Here is a 23,127-nt window from a genome sequence, read left to right as displayed (position 1 = left end):
ATAACTATGAAAATGTTTACATGATGGCGGAAATGAGCGAGTTTTAGTTGACAAATTGTCCTGGTTTTAGGGATAGATAAGCAAAGAGACAAAGATCAAAAGATGGAAATGGATTGGCTTGTGATAAGAATGAAAACCAATTTATTGTTAGATCAAAAAATGGAAATGGATTGGCTTGTGATAAGAATGAAAACCAATTTATTGTTTGACAGCAATGAAAGACAAAGACAAAAGAAGTGTCGGACGGTCCAAAACAATATGGCGGAGGACAGTGCAGAAAGAGATGGAGGACCGGTAGAAACAACTGGAGATGTGTCACTGCAGACTTACGGTCTAAGTTCAAGTAATATTATCAAAGGGTAATTTACAAAAGACATTTTAAAGTCTACAAAACATTCGTCTTAAACGAACTGAAAAAAATTTAAAGAAGCCAAAAACAGTACAAACTGAGTACAATATACCGTGAATAACGGAATAATGGAAATCACAAGTAACAACAATGAAATACGGGCTACGTTGCTACTAGTCGGGAAATATTTCCGGATATTCTTTGTATTTTTACCTCTTCGAAAGCTTTTCCTCTTGGTTGCCTGCAATTTCATCATTTTCTTTGAATCTGTAATCGGTCATAAGTTTGACAAGGCGAGCCACTTTCGGGTCTGCCATACACTGAACGTTTACAATGTTGTAGATGTCGTCACGTTCACTTAGACCTTGTTCAGTAACAAATTGGTAATATTTGTAGCAGTTGACAATGTGCTGGATATACAGGTTTGTACCAGGTTGCTGCTGCTGCTTGGAAGTGGTTGTTGGAATGGACACTGTAGTGGTCTGTATGCCGTTTCTTTTTTCCATCAGTTCGGCATAAAGCTCTTTTACAGCCATGACAAGTTCACGATCCTATAAAGATTATATTTTATCATTAGAATTAAGTTCTTTTTTTTCTTTGCTAATACGCAGGCGCAAATTAACACGGCCCGTTCATACTTAGTTATTATACACGGGTAAGTTGGTTTCATTGGCACACTTATCACTTACTTTGACAGGTAAAAAACTAACTTACCCGGGTAAGTCCGGGCTTCATGTAAACGTGATGTGCATCAATTCTTACGATATATAATAATTTATGTTGTTTAATAACATCCAATCTTTAAAGGTAAAACCTAAATATTCTTGAAATGTAATAAATAAAACATTACCTCAAAGTCACCATCATTGTCAGCATCTCTAGTGACGACAACACGAGCGACACAGCAAGACGATAAACTCAGCAAGACAATGTTCAAAATAACAAGATCAGCAACGACTCTCTTGAATACTGACCATCATGTCTCTCTCCTTTTAGCTAAACGGCGCAAAAGCAACTAAAAACTGTCTTGCCGTCAGTTATTAGGCCTATATAGGCCCCTCCTTGGTGTCAACAGACCTTGCAATCACGCGATGGTATTCATAAATGTATTTTATAATAATGTCTATTATAACTTCCTGCAATTAAGTCAATTAACTATATTGTACAAAAGAGCTACTGTAATGTTACTCGAAGAACTTATCGACACACATACGCGATATTTTTCCCAGTAAAATAGAAGATTGGCCGAACAAAAATGTTTTGTTTTGCTTATAAGGCCTGTATACACGATCAGTGCGCATGCTCAATATGCAAACATTCTGTCTAGAAATATGAAGATCTTTGGTATGTTTTATCCAATAAGAATAGGTCTAGGCCTATATACAATTTAGGTGATTTTGTAATAGAAAAATGTGCGATCTCAAGGAAGAACTCTTCATTCTGCGCATGTCTACTTTCTACATTTTACTATCTGCATTTCAGCATTAGTGTTGTGACCCGTGGTCAATGACTTAATTTGCATATGTTTCCACCTGTGGATATGGTAAATAAGACGGGATATTCTAACAGACGAATAAAAAGGAACGGCACCAAATGTAGATGGCGTCCGGTTCTTTATTTATCAAATCCATTAGAAGTACGTTTAGCGATTTACCACCATTAAAGTCCAGCTCTTGTAAATTACAATCATTAGACCGTTTTCTATACGCGTCCATCATTACTATGATGGACGCGTATAGAAAACGGTCTAATGTAAATGCATCTTAAAACGAAAGTGGAAAGCAATCGATTGAAAACAAAAACAATGCTATAAAGAACGTTTACTTTATTTTCATCCAATGCTATCCAATTATATAGAATTTTTTCTGAGTATGGTTTGAATTTGTATCAAAACAAAATCACGTTTTAAACAAATCAGTTACTAGCCAAACAACAGAAAAATATTGTATTTATAGTTAGTTTTATAATTATATTAGTTCACATAAGTACCCATCAATTTATAATATTTAGGCCTCGTTTTCTGGTTTTATAACTAAACAATGATTTAAAAAATAAAAATAATCAATGGTAGTGCCGTAAGTTTAACCCCTTTGTTTTTTTAATATATTTAGTATACGTTCAAGCTGTAACTCTCGTACTAAGTCTTCGCCATTGTTCTCTTCATTTAGGGGGTAGGATGTAGTTGGCACATTGGCATCTTGCTCTTCAGTTGTTTCTTGTTTCAGGGTTGTAGGTTCAACCTTTCTGGTAGTGGTATTCTCAGAAGTTGGTTCTATTGTTGGTTGTGCAGCTGTTGTCTTTACCTCTTCTTGATAAACGTCAGTGTTTATCTGGTTGTCTTCGGTGTCTTCATCAAAAATGCTAAACAGCCACTCCACCACAGCGTAATCGCTATACCCAATGTCCTTATTGAGTTTGTAAGTATAATAAGCGGTTAAAACTTTGACAAATCGTTCCACGGTGGGATCTGCCATACATTGGACGTTTACAATGTTGTAGATGTTATCACGTTCACTTAGACCTTGTTCAGTAATAAATCGATATGATTTGTAGCAATTGACAATGTGCTGGATATACACGGTGTTGTCAACTGGTTTTTGGGCAGTGGTTGTCGATGGCGCTGTAGTTTGAATGCTTTCAACAGTGGTTATTTCTACGTTTTCTTCGTTGCTGACGAGCGACATTAATTTATCAAGTAGCCATTTTACCTTAAAGTCGTCAAGTTCACGTTCCTGTAACAGAATAAAAAATCGAAAAAAAAAATTAAAAAATGTTAATTTTATACGTCCCTTTAATGTTTTAAATGCGTTGCTGGAACTATAGGCATGTAACAAACAAAAGAAAATTATTCGATTTTCAATTATTCTATAAATCCACGTCCTTAAGCTCTGTCTCCACTTTATTAAACTTTATGTGACAGAAAAATGTGATTCCCCATATATGGACATGGTGATGTCATATCACTACCATATTTTGGAATACCACTACCATGGGCACATCAAACTTTTTTGTCAAACAAACTAGTTTGATAGTGTAGACAGAGCAGCTTTAGCAACTTTCAATATTATCCTAGGTGATACAACCTGCTCCTGTCTATGCCCTATCATTAAAACGAACGTCTGATATTATCCTAGGTGATACAACCTGCTCCTGTCTATGCCCTATCATTAAAACGAACGTCTGATATTATCCTAGGTGATACAACCTGCTCCTGTCTATGCCCTATCATTAAAACGAACGTCTGATATTATCCTAGGTGATACAACCTGCTCCTGTCTATGCCCTATCATTAAAACGAACGTCTGATATTATCCTAGGTGATACAACCTGCTCCTGTCTATGCCCTATCATTAAAACGAACGTCTGATATTATCCTAGGTGATACAACCTGCTCCTGTCTATGCCCTATCATTAAAACGAACGTCTGATATTATCCTAGGTGATACAACCTGCTCCTGTCTATGCCCTATCATTAAAACGAACGTCTGATATTATCCTAGGTGATACAACCTGCTCCTGTCTATGCCCTATCATTAAAACGAACGTCTGATATTATCCTAGGTGATACAACCTGCTCCTGTCTATGCCCTATCATTAAAACGAACGTCTGGTGTTCCAAAGTAATACCAGACTATAATCACTATGTTTAAGCAAAACAAAAATTCTCAAATGTTTTTTGTAATATTTAAATACATTGTGGACTATTTTTACATATTTCTACCAAGTTTCATTTTAGAAATGGTATGTTTTATCGTTATTTCAAGGTTTGGACACTCCTTCTTATTGTTTTATTATTAGAATAGAGATATTATAGTTCACTATATCTCTATGCTATTAGTTATTACTATTCTTATACAAATTTTAAAACATGTCATGTGAAAAACTCACCAAAAGCTGATCGCCTGCAACATCTCTAGTGTTGATTACACGACCGACACAGCACGACGATAAACTAAGTAAAACAACGTTTAAAATGACAAGATCTGCGACGATTCTCCTTAACACAGCCATGATTGCGATCATTCCGAAGACAAAATCAACTGATTTGCTTTAAGCCTAAATTTGACTTCTGTGACTTTGATTGTCAACTGTACGGTTCAACAAGCAGAACACACAATGCGTGAAAGACGTGTACTAGATTTTTTCTTTTAATAGTTCGGCGACGTAGGAGGGTTTAACAATGGAAATCACACGCCTTTGTTTAAATGGATTTCTTCTTTCAATAATTCGTTTTGTCAAACTTTACTACAATTATACCTCTGACCTTCTGAAGTAAATCAGACTTATAGTACAACAGATTTAATGTTCACGCAGAGGTTTTACTTATATAAAAGTAGGTCTGGATTAGTACTATCAGGGAAGACTGAACTTTAAATGGATTTCTTCTATCAATAATTCGTTTTGTCAAACTTTACTACAATTATACATCTGACCTTCTGAAGTAAATCAGACTTATAGTACAAACGATTTAATGTCCACGCAGAGGTTTTACTTATATAAAAGTAGGTCTGGATTAGTAAGAGTAAAAATTCAGACGGTCTCATCGTCTCTCTAAATTAGTTTTTCTTAAAAAAGGTGTAATAAACTCAGCTTGACACTGTAAATGTTTTCATTCTCTCTTTATTACCAGTTCGCTGTATTTTTATTCGTGATAAAAGGTAGTGTAATCAACCATCCTTTTATTCTATTAAATAAATTCTCATGCCTTATGCTGTTATTTTATGCCTTTTCGTCTAGTGACGCAACTCCCATTGTAAAGAATAAGAGCCAAAAAACACTTTATATTTGAAATTAGTGTAACTTAATAGCGCAAAACCAAAACCAACCAAGAACACCGCTGAGAAGTGAATGAACTTTCGCCCACGTTGTATTTTTGACACCAATTTAAATAATAAATATCCAACAGCGTTAAACGTCAATTAGTTTTTATAAAATAAACCCACGCTTCAAGACTTAGTAAGGTAATCATTTAATGGCGCTGATCTAATACATGAGAAATTCCTGGCATGGGATTTGAACCCAAGAATTAGGTTAAGCAACCAAACGCCAAGCTACACTGCCACTTTTTTAGTCGCGTGACTCTACAGCCCACTATGTCGGTCGTTAAAAACTAACTTGCACGTGACTGCAGCCATGTATATGGCCTTGTTAAATATCATATTGTATAATTGTTCTTGTGTATGAATAACTAATATTGAACATAAAATATTGAAACCACTGTAACTAGTCAATATCCTATACAGCAATTTAGATATTCATAAAATAAAAACTTTTATGCACACATGGCGTGTCATACCAGTGTTATGTTGATTAAATTTAACCGGTTTTTGGTATTTTAAACTGCTGCAGTGTATTAAAAAAGATTTTATTTTTATATGAATTAGACCAATAAAAGATGAATTGAATTATCATTATTTTGTATATTATATTGTATATAAAGGTTTTATATATTTTTTCTTTCTTTTTAGTCGCGTTCAACATGACTCTACAGCTCACTAAGTCAGTCGGTTGATTGTTAAACACTAACATGAGCATGCAACTGCAGCCATGTACATGGTCTTGTTTTTGTTGAATTCCATCTTATTCCTTTCTTTCAGCTTTTCACTAATTACAGTATACTGTTTTTATGGTGTTTTTTCCCTTTTTTAAAATTTTATGATAGATAACTCGAAATGTGTTATTTCATTTCCTCCATGTGACAAAAATGACTGTTACTTCATTCCGTCAGGTTGCTGCTGATAAAAATCACTCGGCATTAGACAGTTCAAATCACCGTGTGGCAGCTCTCCTATTTCACCACACCGCCAAGGTGTAGCTCACCAATTCAATACTAATTCCATCAGGAGTGGCTAGCTGAATCAACACTTCAATCCATACGACCATGATGTTTTAACAACATAGGCAGAACATTAGAGATCCACCCTCAACTGCCTAGTACTCACAGACAGAGTTTTACCTTATGTCAAGCACTGAAGTTGAAATGATTCATTTGGAGTCTACATCATGTCACAACTTTCCCGAATGGAGTGAATTCCATCCTCTGATAAATCTATCTAGAAGCATATTATCACAATTTTGTATTCAAATGCATTACATAAATCGAACAATATCAATATTTTGTCAAACAAGATAGGACAATGTGAACAGATAAGTAGCTTATGATAGTACCCTGCTTAACTTGATCCAATAGTGTGTGTATGCGTATCTTTTGGTTATGATGAGAAAAGGTCTTCATCCTCTTTGTAGCTTAATACAGACCGTTTGTCTTGATGCCTTGGTTTCGTACGATTAAATGCTAAAAAGAAAATAAAGAATAATAAAAAAAAAATGTACTTAATGAGTCCAGATAAGCATAAAGCAGAAACAATAAAATAAAAATCAACATTTATATTTTTTACGATTTACGTGTGTTTACTAGAAATTTTCGCGATTTGCCAGAAAACTCATTACATGACACAAATTTTTCGATGCACCTGTGACGTCACAGCAATTTACAGAGACAGCTGTACGAAGAGCGAGTGCGGCGATATCCTTAATCTCGCGATGGTTCTGAAATGATATGTACATCCCTAATACGTTGTTAAAATATGGTCCTCGGTCAAGTTGTCCTTTAAATAATTTTTTTGAATATGTTTTTTTATTTTCACATACTAGTTACTGTATTTACTTTGATCAAAATTGGATGGAAAAAGAAATATTTACCAGAAAATTTTTTTTAATATTAAATCTAACCTCTTTTTGTAAAGTTTTTATAAGTTAAATCTATATTTTTGTTGTTGTTTTCTATGAAAGTGAACAACTTTATTAAAACTACAAAACGGTCTATTGAATATTTTATTTATCTTCATTTTTTATTTTTTTAGAGGACCATACATTGTTAATGATCTGTAGGATAAATTTGCACACCTTTATAAAAATGAAAGTATATCATAAACTGAAACGCAACTTACAAACATCAGCCCAAGGTGACGACGAGTCCCCTGGTCCCTCTTGCAATGGTTGACGTCTTGCGAATGATACCCTCAATCTGACGTCTTGCATTATAGCTTTATTCATGTCTTTGATGGCTGCTTCAGCTCCCTCTACTTTATCAAAGGTCACAAAAGCAACACTGAAAATATAATGCAATTTTGATTTGATTTATTTCATCTTTATCATCTTTTTATTGCAATTTTGTTATTTATATATATTACTGTAATTGTAAATGATGGTAAATGTGGTTTATGAATACAAGCATATAAAGTATTTATTTATTGTACTACTACTTTTAACACTGTGTATATATACATAATACAGTACATACAAAAGAGAGAAAACAGTGTCTCCATTGAGATCCAGCCACTGATACTGACAGCATTGTCATTTTTCAGTTATTTCTCTTTGGATTTGTATATATATATATATATTTATAACAGAGTATCATAATACAAGTGGGAAGAAACCACACCAGACAAAAAAAAAGGTAATTCCATGGTTTTTAGATAATTTTTCAGTTTGCATCATACACGTATTCATGTATTATGTATGTGTTGTTTGAATAAATTTAATGAAACATAAATTTATACCACTAAGGACCTTTTTCTGTTTAAAAACAATTTTCTTCCTAAAAAACAGTTTTGCATTGCAGCTAAAAATTGCTCCCCGAAAACTGTTTTTGGGCGATTGTGAATGGAAACATAAGATAAGATATCCTTTGTGATTTTTTAAAAGGACCCATTTCTGTTCACAAGAAAAAAATTTCATTTTTTAAAACCTCTAATTGCTAGTATAATGTGACTGATTGTTATAAGAAACACTGCTACAGCATGTACAAGTCAACATATAGTTATTTATAGTAAGTTAAGTATATTTCTTTTATTAATACCATTAGGCTTTCAACATTAAGTCAACGGCGCAATGACAAATTTAGTATAGAGATTACATAAAAATGTTGCTTTACAAAAGTAAGTTCCAATTGATTGCACTCTTTCCAAATAAATAGATCAAAAATCTTTTAGACATTCTGTGTTCAATTCAAGTTCTTTCAACAAGAAAGTTATGCACTAAAGGTAAAACCATATTAATTATAGTTCAAATATTTAAATATTCTGTAATTTTAAAAACATATACTACATTCACGATAGCTGCATTGAAATAATTTCATATATTAGTCTGTCTGGCGACTGTATGCTACACAATACTGGTTCAAACACTACATGTTAACATTAACATGATTAGTGCCAGAAATCGGAAAAATGAAACATGGGGAGAATTTATGAAACCATATAAAAATACTTCTTAAAACTATAGAGGGCACTATTAAAAAACAAAATATTGGCATCTATAGTACAGTCAACTCTCCCAATACCAGACACCTTTGGGCTGGCATAATATGTCTGGTTTTCTGGAAATTCTGGTATTTAGAATATGTTTGTACTGTTAAAAAGGAATTTAGGACAATGCAGAAAACACTCTTTTGCAGGATGCGATAAAAAATGTTTCTCACCAGGGTAAAAAAGACTACTAACTAAAATTGTTAGTAAGTGAAAATTAATTTCACGATTTATGAATGTAAATATTGTTTTACTTACTTTTTATCTTTTTCCAAGTTCATATTTAGAATGTTTCCATATTTTTTAAAAGCTTCTTGACACAATTTTTCTGTTAACATATTTGTGCCTTTTACATAAATTGTGTTTCCTCGCTTTGGTTCCATATCTGAATATGACGGCCCTAAAAAAAGTGATTTATTAGTAGTAGCCTAAGAAGCCTTTCAATTTGTGATGACCTACTAAGTCATCATTGACTAAAATTGGTTGATTGTGACAAATGTATGTCCACATGCAAATTATTTTTTTAGGTAATTACATTTTTTTTTCCGATCCAACTTTTGGTAAAATTGGATAACTATTATCATTTAAATGGCATATTCAACAAACAAAAATTTAAGATTTATTTTTTCAGGGGACAATAAATCTTTAGGTTGAAAAAATTGATTGACTTATTATCTTTTATTTGCCATTTATTAACGTTGGTTTGGCCATCTGAATAAAACCAATATAATAAGCATAAATACATGAAGAATTTTAATTTATTAATAATTTAAGCATTTTACTTACTTTCTTCATATTTCCTTGGCTGTCTGTCACTGCTACTCACAAAACTACAAGTGATGACAAATTAAAAAAAAAATTAGTTTAGAAAAGTTTTCACAAAATTAATATAATATAAATAAACCATTTAAAAATTACAATCAACTAAAAAAATATATCGATATTTACAATGTTGAACTTATACTGTAAGCTAAGAAAAAAAATTGCACTTTACAATTTTACTTAATTATCCAATCTGTAGACAGTATTGTTTCTATATTATTAGATATTGTCAGTTCAGCTAATGTTTTATATGTACGATATCTTTGCAATCTTTGTGTATTAATGAAAGTACAATGGATTTTACAGTGACTTTAACCGATTACAATAGAACCTCATTAAAGCTGGGTTCCCACTAGTATGTAAACGTAAATGATTTGACCAATCACAAGCGATGGATTATTCGAAAAAGTGCTTTTGATTGGTCAACTTGCTTGCGTTGTGTCTACATCCTTGCGTTGGTTGATATGACATCATCATGTCATATATGGGCACATCACATTTTTTGTCACATAAAGTTTGATAGTGTTGTAGACAGAGCAAAGAAGGGGTTCCTACTGGAATTAAATACCTTTCATATAATGGCCTGTAGGAAGAACGTCTGTCTTTAGTTGGAGTTGATGGTGCGTCTTCTTCACCGGCACCGTTGAAGGGTTCAAACGGCACCATACCAGATTTATCCGGTTTTTCAGTTTCTTTAATCTTCCTTTCAAAATGTTTGGATCGTTTAAAACCTTTTTCTTTCTTAACCATAGCCGACTGTAAAAAAAAATGTATGTATTAGCCAGGAAATACAGTAGTATAGAAATACTTTTAAATTAAATTGTTGTAAAAAAGTTTTAAAATCCAATTTAACTTTCACACATGATTGAGTAATTATGGAGGTTGGTGAAAATAAGTGGGGGGGGGGGGGGATTATCCTTGGATTGCATTAACAATGAAATTAAGTCTGAATTTAGCTCAAATTAGGGGGTGGCATTATAATATGCAAGCATTCCAGATCATCACTACAGTTTATTTTAATATACCTACTAAAATAGCACACACTGGTGAATCAAAGATTTACAAACAATTAGATTATAATAGGGGAATGAGGTGTCGGAAGATTTTCCCCCACCCTCAATGGTTATATGAACAGAAGAGTATACCTGAGTCGCTAGAACTTTCTTTGCCATTTCCTTTGCTTCTTCTTGACTAACTTCTGAAATAGCTGATAAAAAAGATAAAATAAGTTATATATGTACTACAATCAAGGCAACATAACAACAACAGGATGCTGAGGTCCAGAGATCAAAGAGTTTATCTGTGGCTGCGACACGATCAGTTCCCAACCTTTACAGATACCACACGCCACAGCAAATAGGTACATAGTACACTTCCTGTTGGTATTTATATATATATAAATATACCCAGAAATGAGATAAAAGGATTGTTGCAATTTCCTATCTTGGCAAGGTAAGTACAGTGTCTTGTTGTTAGATTGCCATCCTCCGAAAATTATAAATTCTTGTTTTTACAGGGTGGGTGGGCGTTTAAATCACTGGACTACTGAGGAGGTTATCAAACTTACTTCTTTTGGCATTGCCCTTTGGTTTGGCCTCTTGAGATTCAGCTGGGGGCTTTGCTTTTGCCTGCTTCAATAAATACAATGCTCTTTTCTACCCAAGATAAAACAAGGCAGATCACATAATTATTACAAAATTGGGGTTGCGTTTTTATCATTATTAAAACTGTTTGTTCCCATTATAATTATTGGCCTACCTAGTTTAAAATGTAAAATAGGCCTAAATGTGTGTAAGCGTATGATGTAGAAAATGCTGAAATAAATAGTTTACATATTATTATATTTAAATAAATTCACATTATTAACTTTTTTTGGAGTCGGCTAGCCCACAAATGATGATGACAACGTGAGGACAAAACGACTCAAAAGCCCTACAACTAAAACTGAAAGGAAGTTGCTACTTGGATCCTTGAAAGCTCGACTGTAGGGCTATATCCTTTACCCTCATTCCTTACCTAGTAACACTAGGCCTGGTAAGTAGGGCGAAGCCAGACAGCTAGCCAACCGGACCAGGAGCCGCCTACCTTATCTACTCTAGTCTAGGCGGCGCGGCGCGGCCTGCCTGGACCTAGGCCTAGCTAGCCTAGCTGGTCTGACTGAGGCCTAGCACAATTAATTAAATAAACCTTACTTAGCCTATAGATCGACAATATTTGAAAACAAATTTACCTTTTTCTTAAGTAATGCAAACTTCTGTTGAAGTATTTCTTCTTCTTCAGTCAATCTGGAAGGAAATAACATCTTCATTCTCGGTTGTTTTCTTCTTCTGCTTTTATTTTGTTTAGGTCAAGGTTCATCTGCGTACTTGATTGTTTAATATTTAGAGCGTATTATTATCAAGCACTTACACGTTCGATTTTATTTAATTTGTTTAACTTTAACAAAATAATGTTAATGTTAATGTTAATTTTATTATACTAAAGAGATTTGTTTTACTTCTTTTTAAAAATTAAATAATAAAAACTTTAATCTAATTTTGGTTCACCAGTCCACCGTTGAGGGATCACAGTAGTGGACGGAAAAACAATAGGAAGAAAATTTGAGAATTTAAGCGATCTGTTTTGGGTGCCTTCCCAAGTGATTTTGGATATTATTGTGTTATTAAATAGTAAAACAACAAGTCATTATTTTATAGGTATGCATTTATTACGATTCTAATCGATTTTAAAGACATATAAACGACAACTAGGCCTAGGCCTAACCATCCCTCTCTCCCACCACTCCTCCTTTTGTTCTCGCACATCATGTTGTTACAGCAGCAGCATGCAGTAGTGCCAAGTTCAGCGAAGCGTAACGAACACAAATATTGACGTTTGTTACGTAGGTGTCATCTCTAGATATTTCAAATTAACTGTTTACTACTAATAATAACCCTACTATTAATACAGATTAATCTTAGGCCTAGTTATTTTATGTTCAATGCTAATTGCTCGGTGCTAGTTCCGTTTCGCACCTGTTTTTATTGAGACTTTCTTTCGACTCCAAACTTGTTAAGTAACTTGTGAATAACACGCCTTAGTATATAGACATCATAAGTACTTGTTGTATGAAGAAGAATCACGTAAAAAATAAATCCTATATATTATTTAGATTATTGTCATTGAGATATTATTTAGATTATTGAGGAATATTATTATTAACCTACAGTACATCTTTCTTATGATGATGAATTTGTCAGTTTTTATTCTTACAAACCATGTACAGTATCAACAGTAACATTTTACTTGTATTGACATTGACAAAATATATTGAAATTGAACATAATTTTCCCCAATTCAATAGATGCAATAAATATACGCATTCCACTGCCTTTTAGCCCTCTATTATAGTTGCTCTTTTGGCACTCCATAGAAATGTTAATATTGAACATAGAGTATGCGGAATTCACAAACCGTGTGCGAGAAACACGTTTGTAAATTCAACAATTCAAAGGATTTATTTATTACTTTTTCTGTGATTCTCCATCGTTAAAGTACTTATGAGGTCTAATTCTAAGGTGTGGTATTCAGGATAAAGTTCCTTAACAAATTTGGAGTTGAAATAAAATACAGATGCGAAACGGAACTAGCACCAATTGATCTACATATATACACAGTACTACTAACCTATCTAAACCAAGAACAATGCCAATTATTATGATGGTGAAATGATAAATGAGACAAGACAATACAATGATTGAATTGAATATTTTTCAGATCAGTGAATGTTTCACGATGGGAATAAAGGCACCTGTACACCCATTTAAGAACGTATATGAAGCTATACCCGGATTCACAGACGTCTTCGATGAATATACATTTTATTGGTTTGCATTTTTCTTCGTCATCTTAACTTTCGCTGTTGCATATTTCTTGTCTAAAAGGGTCACTATCAGAGAACACGAACACTTTTATTAAAAAGGTACAGTATGTCTGTTGGTCCTTAGCCGAATATATTTCATAAATATTTCACCTTGTAATACTAAAATACAAGACGAGGAATAAAATTAATGTAAAATAAAGGATTGTTGTTATAAAATCTGAGGCTCTTAAATTGAAATGTAATTCAAATTAGATGTAAGTCGGCATGGTCAACCCTGCGACTAAATGCCTTGTTTTCAATGTGTCTATAGAAAGTTATACTTGACGCAAAGTAATAGTTAACCATGTTGATAGAAAATAATAAATAACAGCAGTTGATCATGAATTTGGCCACTTGGAAAAAAAATAAGTACTGTATTAAAATAGCACTGGCTTGCTGTACATTTCATAGAAACCTCTCTTTCTTTTTTGTAAAGCTCTGTCTACACTATTATCATACTTTATGTGGCAAAAATCACTACCATATTTTGTCACATGATGTCTAGAGGACACCAAGTCCGCTCTTTTTGGGATGAAGCCATATTAGTGTTCAATTGTTGTAGAGACAGTCTTCTTCTAGTTGACAACAAGGGTGTATACTACTAATTACTACTGTATTTGGGAAGAAAATCATTTTAATCAAATACATTTTGTCTTGCAGAAAACACACTTGATTTGATTATTAATCAATTAATATCTGAAAAAGGTTGGTGCATTTTTGTCAATTAACAACCTTGCCAATGTTCTAATTAATAAATCAATTCTGTACAAATACTGTACTTAATAAAAAGCATAGTTAATCTATGATGAGGGTATATTATAAATGTGTCCCTGATGTAAACAAATATTAGTAGGCTGCCCTCTATAGTCAAAATATATAATTACACTTTTTTCCACGACAGTAATTCCACTCTTTTTCCATAACTTTTATTCACCCTCAAAAGTAATGACCAGATTTTTTTTTTGATAAGTCTGACAAGTATATATTAAACACAATTTATTGAAAATTATGAAATTATATTAACTCTTGTAATTAATCATTAACTAATTGTATATATTTTTATTCTCCCTGCTGAATAATGGTAGATTCCATTTACTTTTTGTATTCAAAAGCATATTGATTTCCTTTTGTTAAGACAACAATGAATATACTTAGTTCTTAGTGCTAAAGGTCAATAAAAACTGCTTTCATGCGCGTGCTTTCTTTAGTTGTTGTATATGCCGTCATAATGGTGGTTTACACGTAACTAAGGCAGCCAATTTTGTATTTTTCACGGAATAGGCATATTTTGTAAGTATTTTAATCCATGTACAGTACTCTGAGACTGAATATTTTGAGATTTAATCATATAACGATATAAAAAGCAATCGTGACTTAATCTTATATCAGTCTTATACACAAACAAACTGTAGTGTAAGGCTATGTTTGATAGCCTTGCTAACTGTTTGCCCTTATATTGAATTAAGCCTAAGTAGCCATGCACAATTTCATAAATAAAAATAAAATTTAACATGCAAAGTTAACTTGAATGACTCACTCAAATAAAGTCCTAAAAAATATATGAAAATATATTTACAATTTAATATTAAATTTTATTATTTTTCTACTATAAATCAAACTGACGTTCTTTTTCTTTTTAGATGGTACTAAACGTTCTAGATAAAAACAGACTAATGGGTAAAAGTGGCAGTAAGCTAGACAGCGCTATTCTTAAAGATCTTCAAACAAACACGCATTGTAAGTCAATTTAAAGCTCTGTCTACACTATCAAAATTTATGTGAACAAAAATGTGATGTGCCCATATATGGACATGATGATGTCATATCACTACCATATTTGGGCATATCACTACCGTATTTGGGCACACCACAATTGTTTTGTTCAACTATGATAGTGTATACAGTGCTTTTAAGCATTATCTTTGCCACAGGAAATCAGGGTTAGGCAAAACGAATTATCTCCATATGTCGGTTAAACCATCTCAAGTACAGTAGTAGGTTAGTTATTCAATGCAGAATAATCCAGTTGATCCTCGGATATACAATACAGTACAACAATTTACAAAATATGCAATTTCTCAATAGTAAAGAAATTGATAATGCTAACAACAACAACAACAGTAGTATTACTGTATACTGTAGATAGAATATAGATTATCAACATGGCTAATAATAATATTGTAAAAAAAATAATATGTTTTTCGAATACTTTTCCAAATTCCTACTGTACAATACATTAATTTACAAACTACAGTATACAATGCTAACAACAATAATAACAGTAGTATTATATAGATAGAATATGGATTACCAACACTCATATCTTATATTGTGTATACAAAAATTAGGTTTAGCAAATACATTTTTCTAATACTTTTCCCAATTCCTATTTCAGTTTCTTCAAAAGAAATTTCACAGTGGTAAGTATAAAGCAAATAAAAAATTAATAAAAATAATAAAATATAAAACATACCTGTGCTTAATGAAATTTTTTAAGGTGTATTGTCCCCCAAAATAATGATTTGAATTTGAAAATGAAGATTTAAAAAAAAAGACTTTGATTACGCAATTTCACAGTTTTAATCTAGTTAATCACTTCTGTAGAAAAAAAAAAATATAAAATAATAATATTTAACTTATAAGAAGACAAGATAAACAGTTACATTCAACCAAAAACCCATTGACTTCAAGTCAATTTGACTATATTTTGCATTAAATTACAGTTTTTTAGGTAAATAACATTAACATGGCAAATTAAAAAAAATTTAAAACAATTATTTTTTCAGGGGACAATATATCTTTAAACTAAACTCCACTGGATAAAATTACAATTTTTATAAGAAAGTAGCAGGTTTTATGTAAAATTCTCTTAAAAACCAGTGTATACACTGTGAGACCTTGCTAAATTTAAACTGGTAGCTGTTAAATTATTATTATTATTTTCTTATTTTATTTATACAGGCACCGTGGGTTTATGAAGGACTGTCCCGATGGCAGTTTACATCAACATGAGTTTCTGAGTATCTATCAACAATTCTTTCCCTTTGGAGATGCTACCAAATTTGCAACTTTTGTTTTTAAAGTATTTGACGACAATCAGGTATTGTTCTCAACTTTAAGCTTGGTTCCCATTAGGACACAAACGCAACGTACGCAATTTGATGGATTATTTTACGTGCTTGCGTTACGTCCTAGTGGGAACCAAGATTAAATAACTCCCTATTTTTAATGGTCCATTCCCAAACATAAACTAAGAATACAGAATATCATTTTAAGGCTCATACAAATTTATTTGTACGAATGAAACATTTCTCAGTTCTGATTGGTTGTATTATGAATACAGTTTTGCAAAAACAAACTCTTGCAATTTTTGCAAATAAAGTAATCTAGTAAAAAGCTGGTATAAAGTGATCCAATATTAGGGGTATACTCATTATCAATGATACATCATTTATGCAGGTGTTTCCTGATCAACACTATTGTGATTGATTTCAGGAATAAGCCCATATCAAGGGATGGGCTTATACAATAATTCATATCTTCATCTGCCTCCTTAATGCCTAATTTTTTTATTTATCTTTTCATGTCTTTTCATTTTTAGAGTTTGTAATCTTTTAGTACTTGTTACTGTACATGCAATCATGGCCATTGCTCAAAAGTTGTAACATATTTGTACTATACAAATATGAATGTGTTTTTAATAAATAAAGTTTTGTTTTTTTAGGATGGGTTGATTGAATTTACTGAATTCATTAAAGCTTTATCGGTTACATCAAGAGGAACCGTGGAAGATAAATTAGAATGTAAGCTTTCTTTTAAATCTTTTTTTGCGGAGGTCCTGGAATGGGAAACCCCACTATGTTTACTGTACTTTAAGTTTAAAACACCTTTTTTTTAAATTTTTATAATAAAATAACAAAACCAAGGTAAAGTAACTACCTTCTTTGCTAATTTTTGGAAACCAGAACCCAATTAATTCTGTTCATTATTTTTATCTAATTTTGTAATAAGAAATGCATATGAGTTATGATACTTTATTACGATTTTTGGATGCCCGGAATTGTTGTACATAATAGATTATAATTCAGCCCCTGTTGTTGTGGACAGACGAACGAGCGCCCTTTGGTGGAAGCACTCGACACGAAGGGACTTTTATAGGGAGTAGAAAGTTGTGGTATGTGTCATCCACACCTGTGCACAATTCAGCCCAGTAGGCTGCAAGTCACAGGTTATTCCCCCATTTACATTTAACAATACCAAATATGGATATTTTACTACATGACTAAACTTTAACTCTGTAATTTACTGTGTTCCTATATTTACTTGACTACCAATAACTTTTATTTAACTTTTCAAATAGGGGCATTTAAACTGTATGATCTCGATAAAGATGGTTATATTACTGAGGAAGAAATGACTGATGTTGTAGATGCAATTTATAAAATGGTTGGTACCATGGTAACTTACCCAGAGGATGAGAGCACACCAGAAAAAATGGTTTCTAAAATCTTCAAAAAAATGGACAAGGTATGTTTTGAAGGTACAATGCAAAGAGCATATACGTTGGTTAAACTGACCAAACTGGTAATGACCTTTTGACCTAGGAACAAACTAGGTCATGTCAATGTTTCCTTAGACCTAAAAACTTTCAAAACTCTGTCGAGGTGGAGAGCGGATAAATTGATAATTCGAGTTTAAACAACTGGAATATTTAACTGCACTAAATCACTAAAGCTCTTTCTACTATCAAACTAGTTTGACAAAAAAAGTGTGATTTACCCAAATGGTAGTGATGTGCCCAAATATGACAGTGATATGACATCATCATGTCACATACCTGTAAACTTTTGATAGTTTAGACAGAGCTTTAGTTTTACTGAACATTTGCCAGTGCGAACAAGGCTTTATTTATGACACTACACATTCTATCTTTCAGAACCTGACACACAAACTGTCAAAAGAAGAGTTCAAAGACGGGTGTAAACTGGACCCAAGCATCATCAAAGCACTCTGTCTTTACGATGGTCTTGTGTAGTTATCAACATTTTGTTACAGTCATTTAATAGGTTTTGTGCAATTATACAACAAGAGACTGTTAATATTTGGCACATTGGGAAAGATCAAATCATGCTTAGTGGCGGAACCTCGAATCAGGGAAATACCAAGCCAAGGTACATCAGGGAAAAACTAAATCATGTGTAGGGGGTAGGGAGGAACCCCACATCAAGTCATATGTACACTATGTTGGAACCAGGGTAAAAAAAGCACTACATATTTAGTATTGAAATTAAAGAGAAAAGAGTGGTGGGTAATTCCATTTTCTCCAAAGGGATGTGCTGCCACTTTTCTTAAATATAACTGGTTTTACCCATAATCATGTAAACAAATTTGTTCTCTTATTTATTGAATTAGATTTTAAAATGTAAATATATTTAATGATCAATTCATCTGTTCATGTAACCTATTTAAACAAAAACATAAGTTTTCAAATTGGTGGATATGTAAAAAGTATTTATTGTTAAGATAACGTGTAGGCCAATTGCAAAAGTAGATTGAATTGATAGATAGTTCATTTGGTGCAGATACATTAAGCAAGTTATAATTATAATTCAGGTACTATTGTCCAAAAACAGACGATCATTGTTACAAAAAGACTGAAACCATATCATTTTACATTAAAAAGGTTAACATTTACTAGAAAATATAGGCATAGGTATATATATGCATAAGTTCATAGGGTCACCCCTCTAAATTCAAAATTACAGTGCAAAAGATAGGGTATTTGGTAATGTTATGTACTTTGCCTATTACAAAATCCTGGAAATGCCAATGATCAGTGCTGAAGGTAATATCTTATAAAGAGCTGAGAAAATGTTGTCAAAATGTAGAGAATAAGTGGAAGGAATTCTTCTTTCTCCAGAGGGCGGTGTTGATGTATTCCAAAAGAGTCATATATTGAACTAAAAGATGGCTCCGATTCAAACAGAATCAACGTTATGTTTTTATAGCTTGTAACTTAGGTAATACGAGATGTTCTCACAAACATTGGTAGAAATTGGTTTTTATTGTAAAAATAATCCGAAAAATATACATTCTTAATTTGTATTTCAACGTATTTCACAAAAAATGTATCATAATTAGTAACGTATGGTGATTATGTTTTGCCTATAAATCCTACAGAGTACTGTTGTGTCGTATTCACCAATAACACTTAAGTGAGATAAATCCTACAGAGTACTGTTGTGTCGTATTCACCAATAACACTTAAGTGAGATAAATCCTACAGAGTACTGTTGTGTCGTATTCACCAATAACACTTAAGTGAGATAAATCCTACAGAGTACTGTTGTGTCGTATTCACCAATAACACTTAAGTGAGATAAATCCTACAGAGTACTGTTGTGTCGCATTCACCAATAACACTTAAGTGAGATAAATCCTACAGAGTACTGTTGTGTCGCATTCACCAATAACACTTAAGTGAGATAAATCCTACAGAGTACTGTTGTGTCGCATTCACCAATAACACTTAAGTGAGATAAATCCTACAGAGTACTGTTGTGTCGCATTCACCAATAACACTTAAGTGAGATAAATCCTACAGAGTACTGTTGTGTCGCATTCACCAATAACACTTAAGTGAGATAAATCCTACAGAGTACTGTTGTGTCGTATTCGCCAATAACACTTAAGTGAGATAAATCCTACAGAGTACTGTTGTGTCGTATTCACCAATAACACTTAAGTGAGATAAATCCTACAGAGTACTGTTGTGTCGTATTCACCAATAACACTTAAGTGAGATAAATCCTACAGAGTACTGTTGTGTCGTATTCACCAATAACACTTAAGTGAGATAAATCCTACAGAGTACTGTTGTGCCGTATTCACCAATAACACTTAAGTGAGATAAATCCTACAGAGTACTGTTGTGTCGTATTCACCAATAACACTTAAGTGAGATAAATCCTACAGAGTACTGTTGTGTCGTATTCGCCAATAACACTTAAGTGAGATAAATCCTACAGAGTACTGTTGTGTCGTATTCACCAATAACACTTAAGTGAGATAAATCCTACAGAGTACTGTTGTGTCGTATTCACCAATAACACTTAAGTGAGATAAATCCTTCAGAGTACTGTTGTGTCGTATTCGCCAATAACACTTAAGTGAGATATTTCTCTTAAAGTATTTCACTTAATTCAATAAATATTTAAGGATTTCTTCTTCTATATTGCATTCATTTAGATAGGAGATATTTTAGATTATAAGGGTAATTTATTTTCCTTAGCCTAAGTGTGAATGGTGAATACAGTCACTGGATGTCAGTCTTGTCAAATGCCAGGAATTATTTAAAGAACAACTCACCACTTTCAACAGCTCGATGTACAGGATCTTGCGGCATATATGTTTTCATGTTTGAAAATTGCATTGATCCAATTCAGAAATCTTTGCTGAGGCTAAGATGGATAATAAGAAATATACATAAAAAGGGTAATAGTATTTAAGAATACAGTATAACGTCCATACTACCATCACTGATTCTTTTAAATACTTAAAAAGAAAAGACATCGAACATGGAAATAATATTTGAGATCATTTTATACTTGCTTCTTAGACCACAATATGATTCTTTTTTAAATTTTGGGACATTATTGATGTGAAATAAAATATTTAAAAAATAAAGTGTTGTTGTTGAGTTCAATGTAAATCATCAATTACAGGATGGATAAACTATTTTTGGCATGCTTATAAACTATAAGTCTCATTTGAGGTTTAGGGAGTGGAGTTGGAAGAGGTGTGAGGTACAACCCTGGCACTAGGTCATGATTAAACCCTGGATCGACCTTGGTATTGGAAGGAAAATACGTTAACCACCAAGCTATAGCTCAACTCAATGTATGTATGTACTCAATGTGCATCTTTTTTACTGACCTGTACCTTATGAAATTTCTATGCCGACCAAAGGCAGATTTTCTGTTTTTATGGGCACCTAACCAATAACCAATCGTATTTCATTACTATAAATCACCAGTGAGTGTGCGCCGCCATTAACTATTGTATCCCCTTCCCCAATTTCTAGATTTGCAGTATGAACGTTTTTAGGGCACAATGTATTTTAAAACGGAGCATTATAGTATCTGTATTCTGACTAACAAACCGAAAGTCATAGATTGCCAGTTTGCCAATTGAAACCATTCTATTGTTTTTATTTAACTCAACGATCTGTCCACAACAATAATATAAATTGTTATTAATAAACAAATAATCATGAATTGTATTTTTTAAGCATTTAACCAAATATAGAAATCGGGATAGAAATAGATATTTCTTTAAAAGGCGTTTTCGGTAAATCGGTACTGTATCGATATCATCTTCTTTATCTTTACCACGACAGGTGCACGACGGACCGTACCCAGACATAATAATCGGGATCGGGTGCACGGCACGGCGGACCGTACCCAGACATAATAATCGGGATCGGGTGCACGACGGACCGTACCCAGACATAATAATCGGGATAGGGTGCACGGCGGACCGTACCCAGACATAATAATCGGGATCGGGTGCACGGCGGACCGTACCCAGACATAATAATCGGGATCGGGTGCACCGCGGACCGTACCCGACACAATAATCGGGATCGGGTGCACGGCGGACCGTACCCAGACATAATAATCAGGATCGGGTGCACGGCGGACCGTACCCAGACATAATAATCGAGATCGGGTGCACGGCGGACCGTACCCAGACATAATAATCGAGATCGGGTGCACGGCGGACCGTACCCAGACATAATAATCGAGATCGGGTGCACGGAGGACCGTACCCAGACATAATAATCGGGATCGGGTGCACGGCGGACCGTACCCAGACATAATAATCGGGATCGGGTGCACGGCGGACCGTACCCAGACATAATAATCGGGATCGGGGGCCTTATAAAAGTATAACAACAAACTATGAATGAATAATAACACGAATATGTCAAAGTGATATTAGTATAGTATTATGGCCCGGACAAAAAAAGACATTTCGTTTTGCAGGTGGAAATATCAAGGGCGTATTATAGGTTATGAAATACCTATCTTTTATCATCGTCACTTAATACAGTATATCTATATTATTATTATATATATCTATATATACATATTTTTATGAATATGTATATTATTTAAATTAATTACTTATAATTAAGTTAGCAAAACTGAATATTTTCATTCATTTTATACTGAAAAATTAGGCCCAGTAACAACAATAACTCAAAAGTATTTCGAAAAATGTTATTAATGATTTAAAAAAATAATATATTATTTGGCATCTTCAATTAAAATAATTATATTTTAAGGCTGCTGGCCTACAAATAAAGTCTTTCTCTGAGTAGAGTTGAACTTAGATAATATTTATTTACAAGCACCATTTGCATCAGTGGCACTCAACACCAAGGAAGGTACGCGGCGTCAACTCATAAAACATTACCAAATTTACAATAAAAAAAAGAAACATTTATTATATAATTATTATGATTCAATCAGTTGTCACTTTCATTTCTTTGAGGCAACTTTTCAAATAGTGAAAATGCATATTAAGACGTCGAATCAATAAACAAATTACAAAATTCTTTATGAGTATTGCGTATGGTCATCCATGAAAGTGGACCAAAAAATCAAGAAAAAATTCATCGGCATTCCCCGTCTTCGGTTGCTCTCACCGGAAGACGTTTTACCGACCTTTCCCCCGTC

The 23,127-nt window shown here is 33.1% G+C and overlaps 3 protein-coding genes across 4 annotated transcripts; 1 reads left to right on the top strand and 2 right to left on the bottom strand.

The window, feature by feature from the left end:
• Window positions 1-1,923: 1,923 nt before the first annotated feature.
• On the bottom strand, window positions 1,924-4,425 carry LOC140046426 (uncharacterized). The gene is made up of 2 exons (XM_072091071.1): window positions 4,238-4,425; window positions 1,924-3,081 (listed from the first exon to the last, which is right to left on the bottom strand). Exons 1-2 carry the CDS (start codon window positions 4,370-4,372, stop codon window positions 2,431-2,433), a joined length of 786 nt encoding a protein of 261 aa, XP_071947172.1. The 5' UTR covers window positions 4,373-4,425; the 3' UTR covers window positions 1,924-2,430.
• Window positions 4,426-4,889: 464 nt separating this feature from the next.
• On the bottom strand, window positions 4,890-11,971 carry LOC140047366 (negative elongation factor E-like). Its single transcript, XM_072092348.1, has 8 exons — window positions 11,714-11,971; window positions 11,051-11,138; window positions 10,629-10,690; window positions 10,052-10,239; window positions 9,448-9,491; window positions 8,920-9,061; window positions 7,300-7,460; window positions 4,890-6,644 (listed from the first exon to the last, which is right to left on the bottom strand). Exons 1-8 carry the CDS (start codon window positions 11,789-11,791, stop codon window positions 6,562-6,564), a joined length of 846 nt encoding a protein of 281 aa, XP_071948449.1. The 5' UTR covers window positions 11,792-11,971; the 3' UTR covers window positions 4,890-6,561.
• Window positions 11,972-13,366: 1,395 nt separating this feature from the next.
• LOC140047367 (neuronal calcium sensor 1-like) lies at window positions 13,367-21,041 on the top strand. 2 transcript variants are annotated; one of them, XM_072092350.1, is made up of 8 exons: window positions 13,367-13,444; window positions 14,045-14,089; window positions 15,025-15,121; window positions 15,780-15,804; window positions 16,346-16,484; window positions 17,109-17,187; window positions 17,745-17,911; window positions 18,321-21,041. In XM_072092350.1, exons 3-8 carry the CDS (start codon window positions 15,025-15,027, stop codon window positions 18,417-18,419), a joined length of 606 nt encoding a protein of 201 aa, XP_071948451.1. In that variant the 5' UTR covers window positions 13,367-13,444; window positions 14,045-14,089; the 3' UTR covers window positions 18,420-21,041. The 2 variants fall into 2 exon arrangements, with proteins under 2 accessions (XP_071948451.1, XP_071948452.1); XM_072092351.1 differs by lacking the exons at window positions 13,367-13,444; window positions 14,045-14,089 and adding an exon at window positions 14,576-14,674.
• The last annotated feature ends 2,086 nt before the right edge of the window (window positions 21,042-23,127 follow it).

The sequence above is a fragment of the Antedon mediterranea genome, chromosome 4 (assembly GCF_964355755.1).
Source record: "Antedon mediterranea chromosome 4, ecAntMedi1.1, whole genome shotgun sequence".
Lineage (NCBI taxonomy): Eukaryota > Metazoa > Echinodermata > Crinoidea > Comatulida > Antedonidae > Antedon > Antedon mediterranea.
The sequence above is the reverse complement of the archived record's forward strand: the minus strand, read 5'-3'. Positions and strand labels throughout refer to the sequence as shown.

Bases quoted from the DNA above. Each gene is read 5' to 3' on its own strand.
- LOC140047367 (XM_072092350.1), top strand. From the start codon at position 15,025: ATGGTACTAAACGTTCTAGATAAAAACAGACTAATGGGTAAAAGTGGC. The intron at 15,805-16,345 runs GTAAGTATAAAG...TTATTTATACAG, and splicing joins TCAAAAGAAATTTCACAGTG to GCACCGTGGGTTTATGAAGG. The intron at 16,485-17,108 runs GTATTGTTCTCA...TTGTTTTTTTAG, and splicing joins AAGTATTTGACGACAATCAG to GATGGGTTGATTGAATTTAC.
- LOC140046426 (XM_072091071.1), bottom strand. From the start codon at position 4,372: ATGATCGCAATCATGGCTGTGTTAAGGAGAATCGTCGCAGATCTTGTC. The intron at 3,082-4,237 runs GTGAGTTTTTCA...ATTCTGTTACAG, and splicing joins TTGCAGGCGATCAGCTTTTG to GAACGTGAACTTGACGACTT.
- LOC140047366 (XM_072092348.1), bottom strand. From the start codon at position 11,791: ATGAAGATGTTATTTCCTTCCAGATTGACTGAAGAAGAAGAAATACTT. The intron at 10,691-11,050 runs GTAAGTTTGATA...CTTTTTTATCAG, and splicing joins AAAGGGCAATGCCAAAAGAA to CTATTTCAGAAGTTAGTCAA. The intron at 10,240-10,628 runs GTATACTCTTCT...TTTTTTTTACAG, and splicing joins AGAAAGTTCTAGCGACTCAG to TCGGCTATGGTTAAGAAAGA.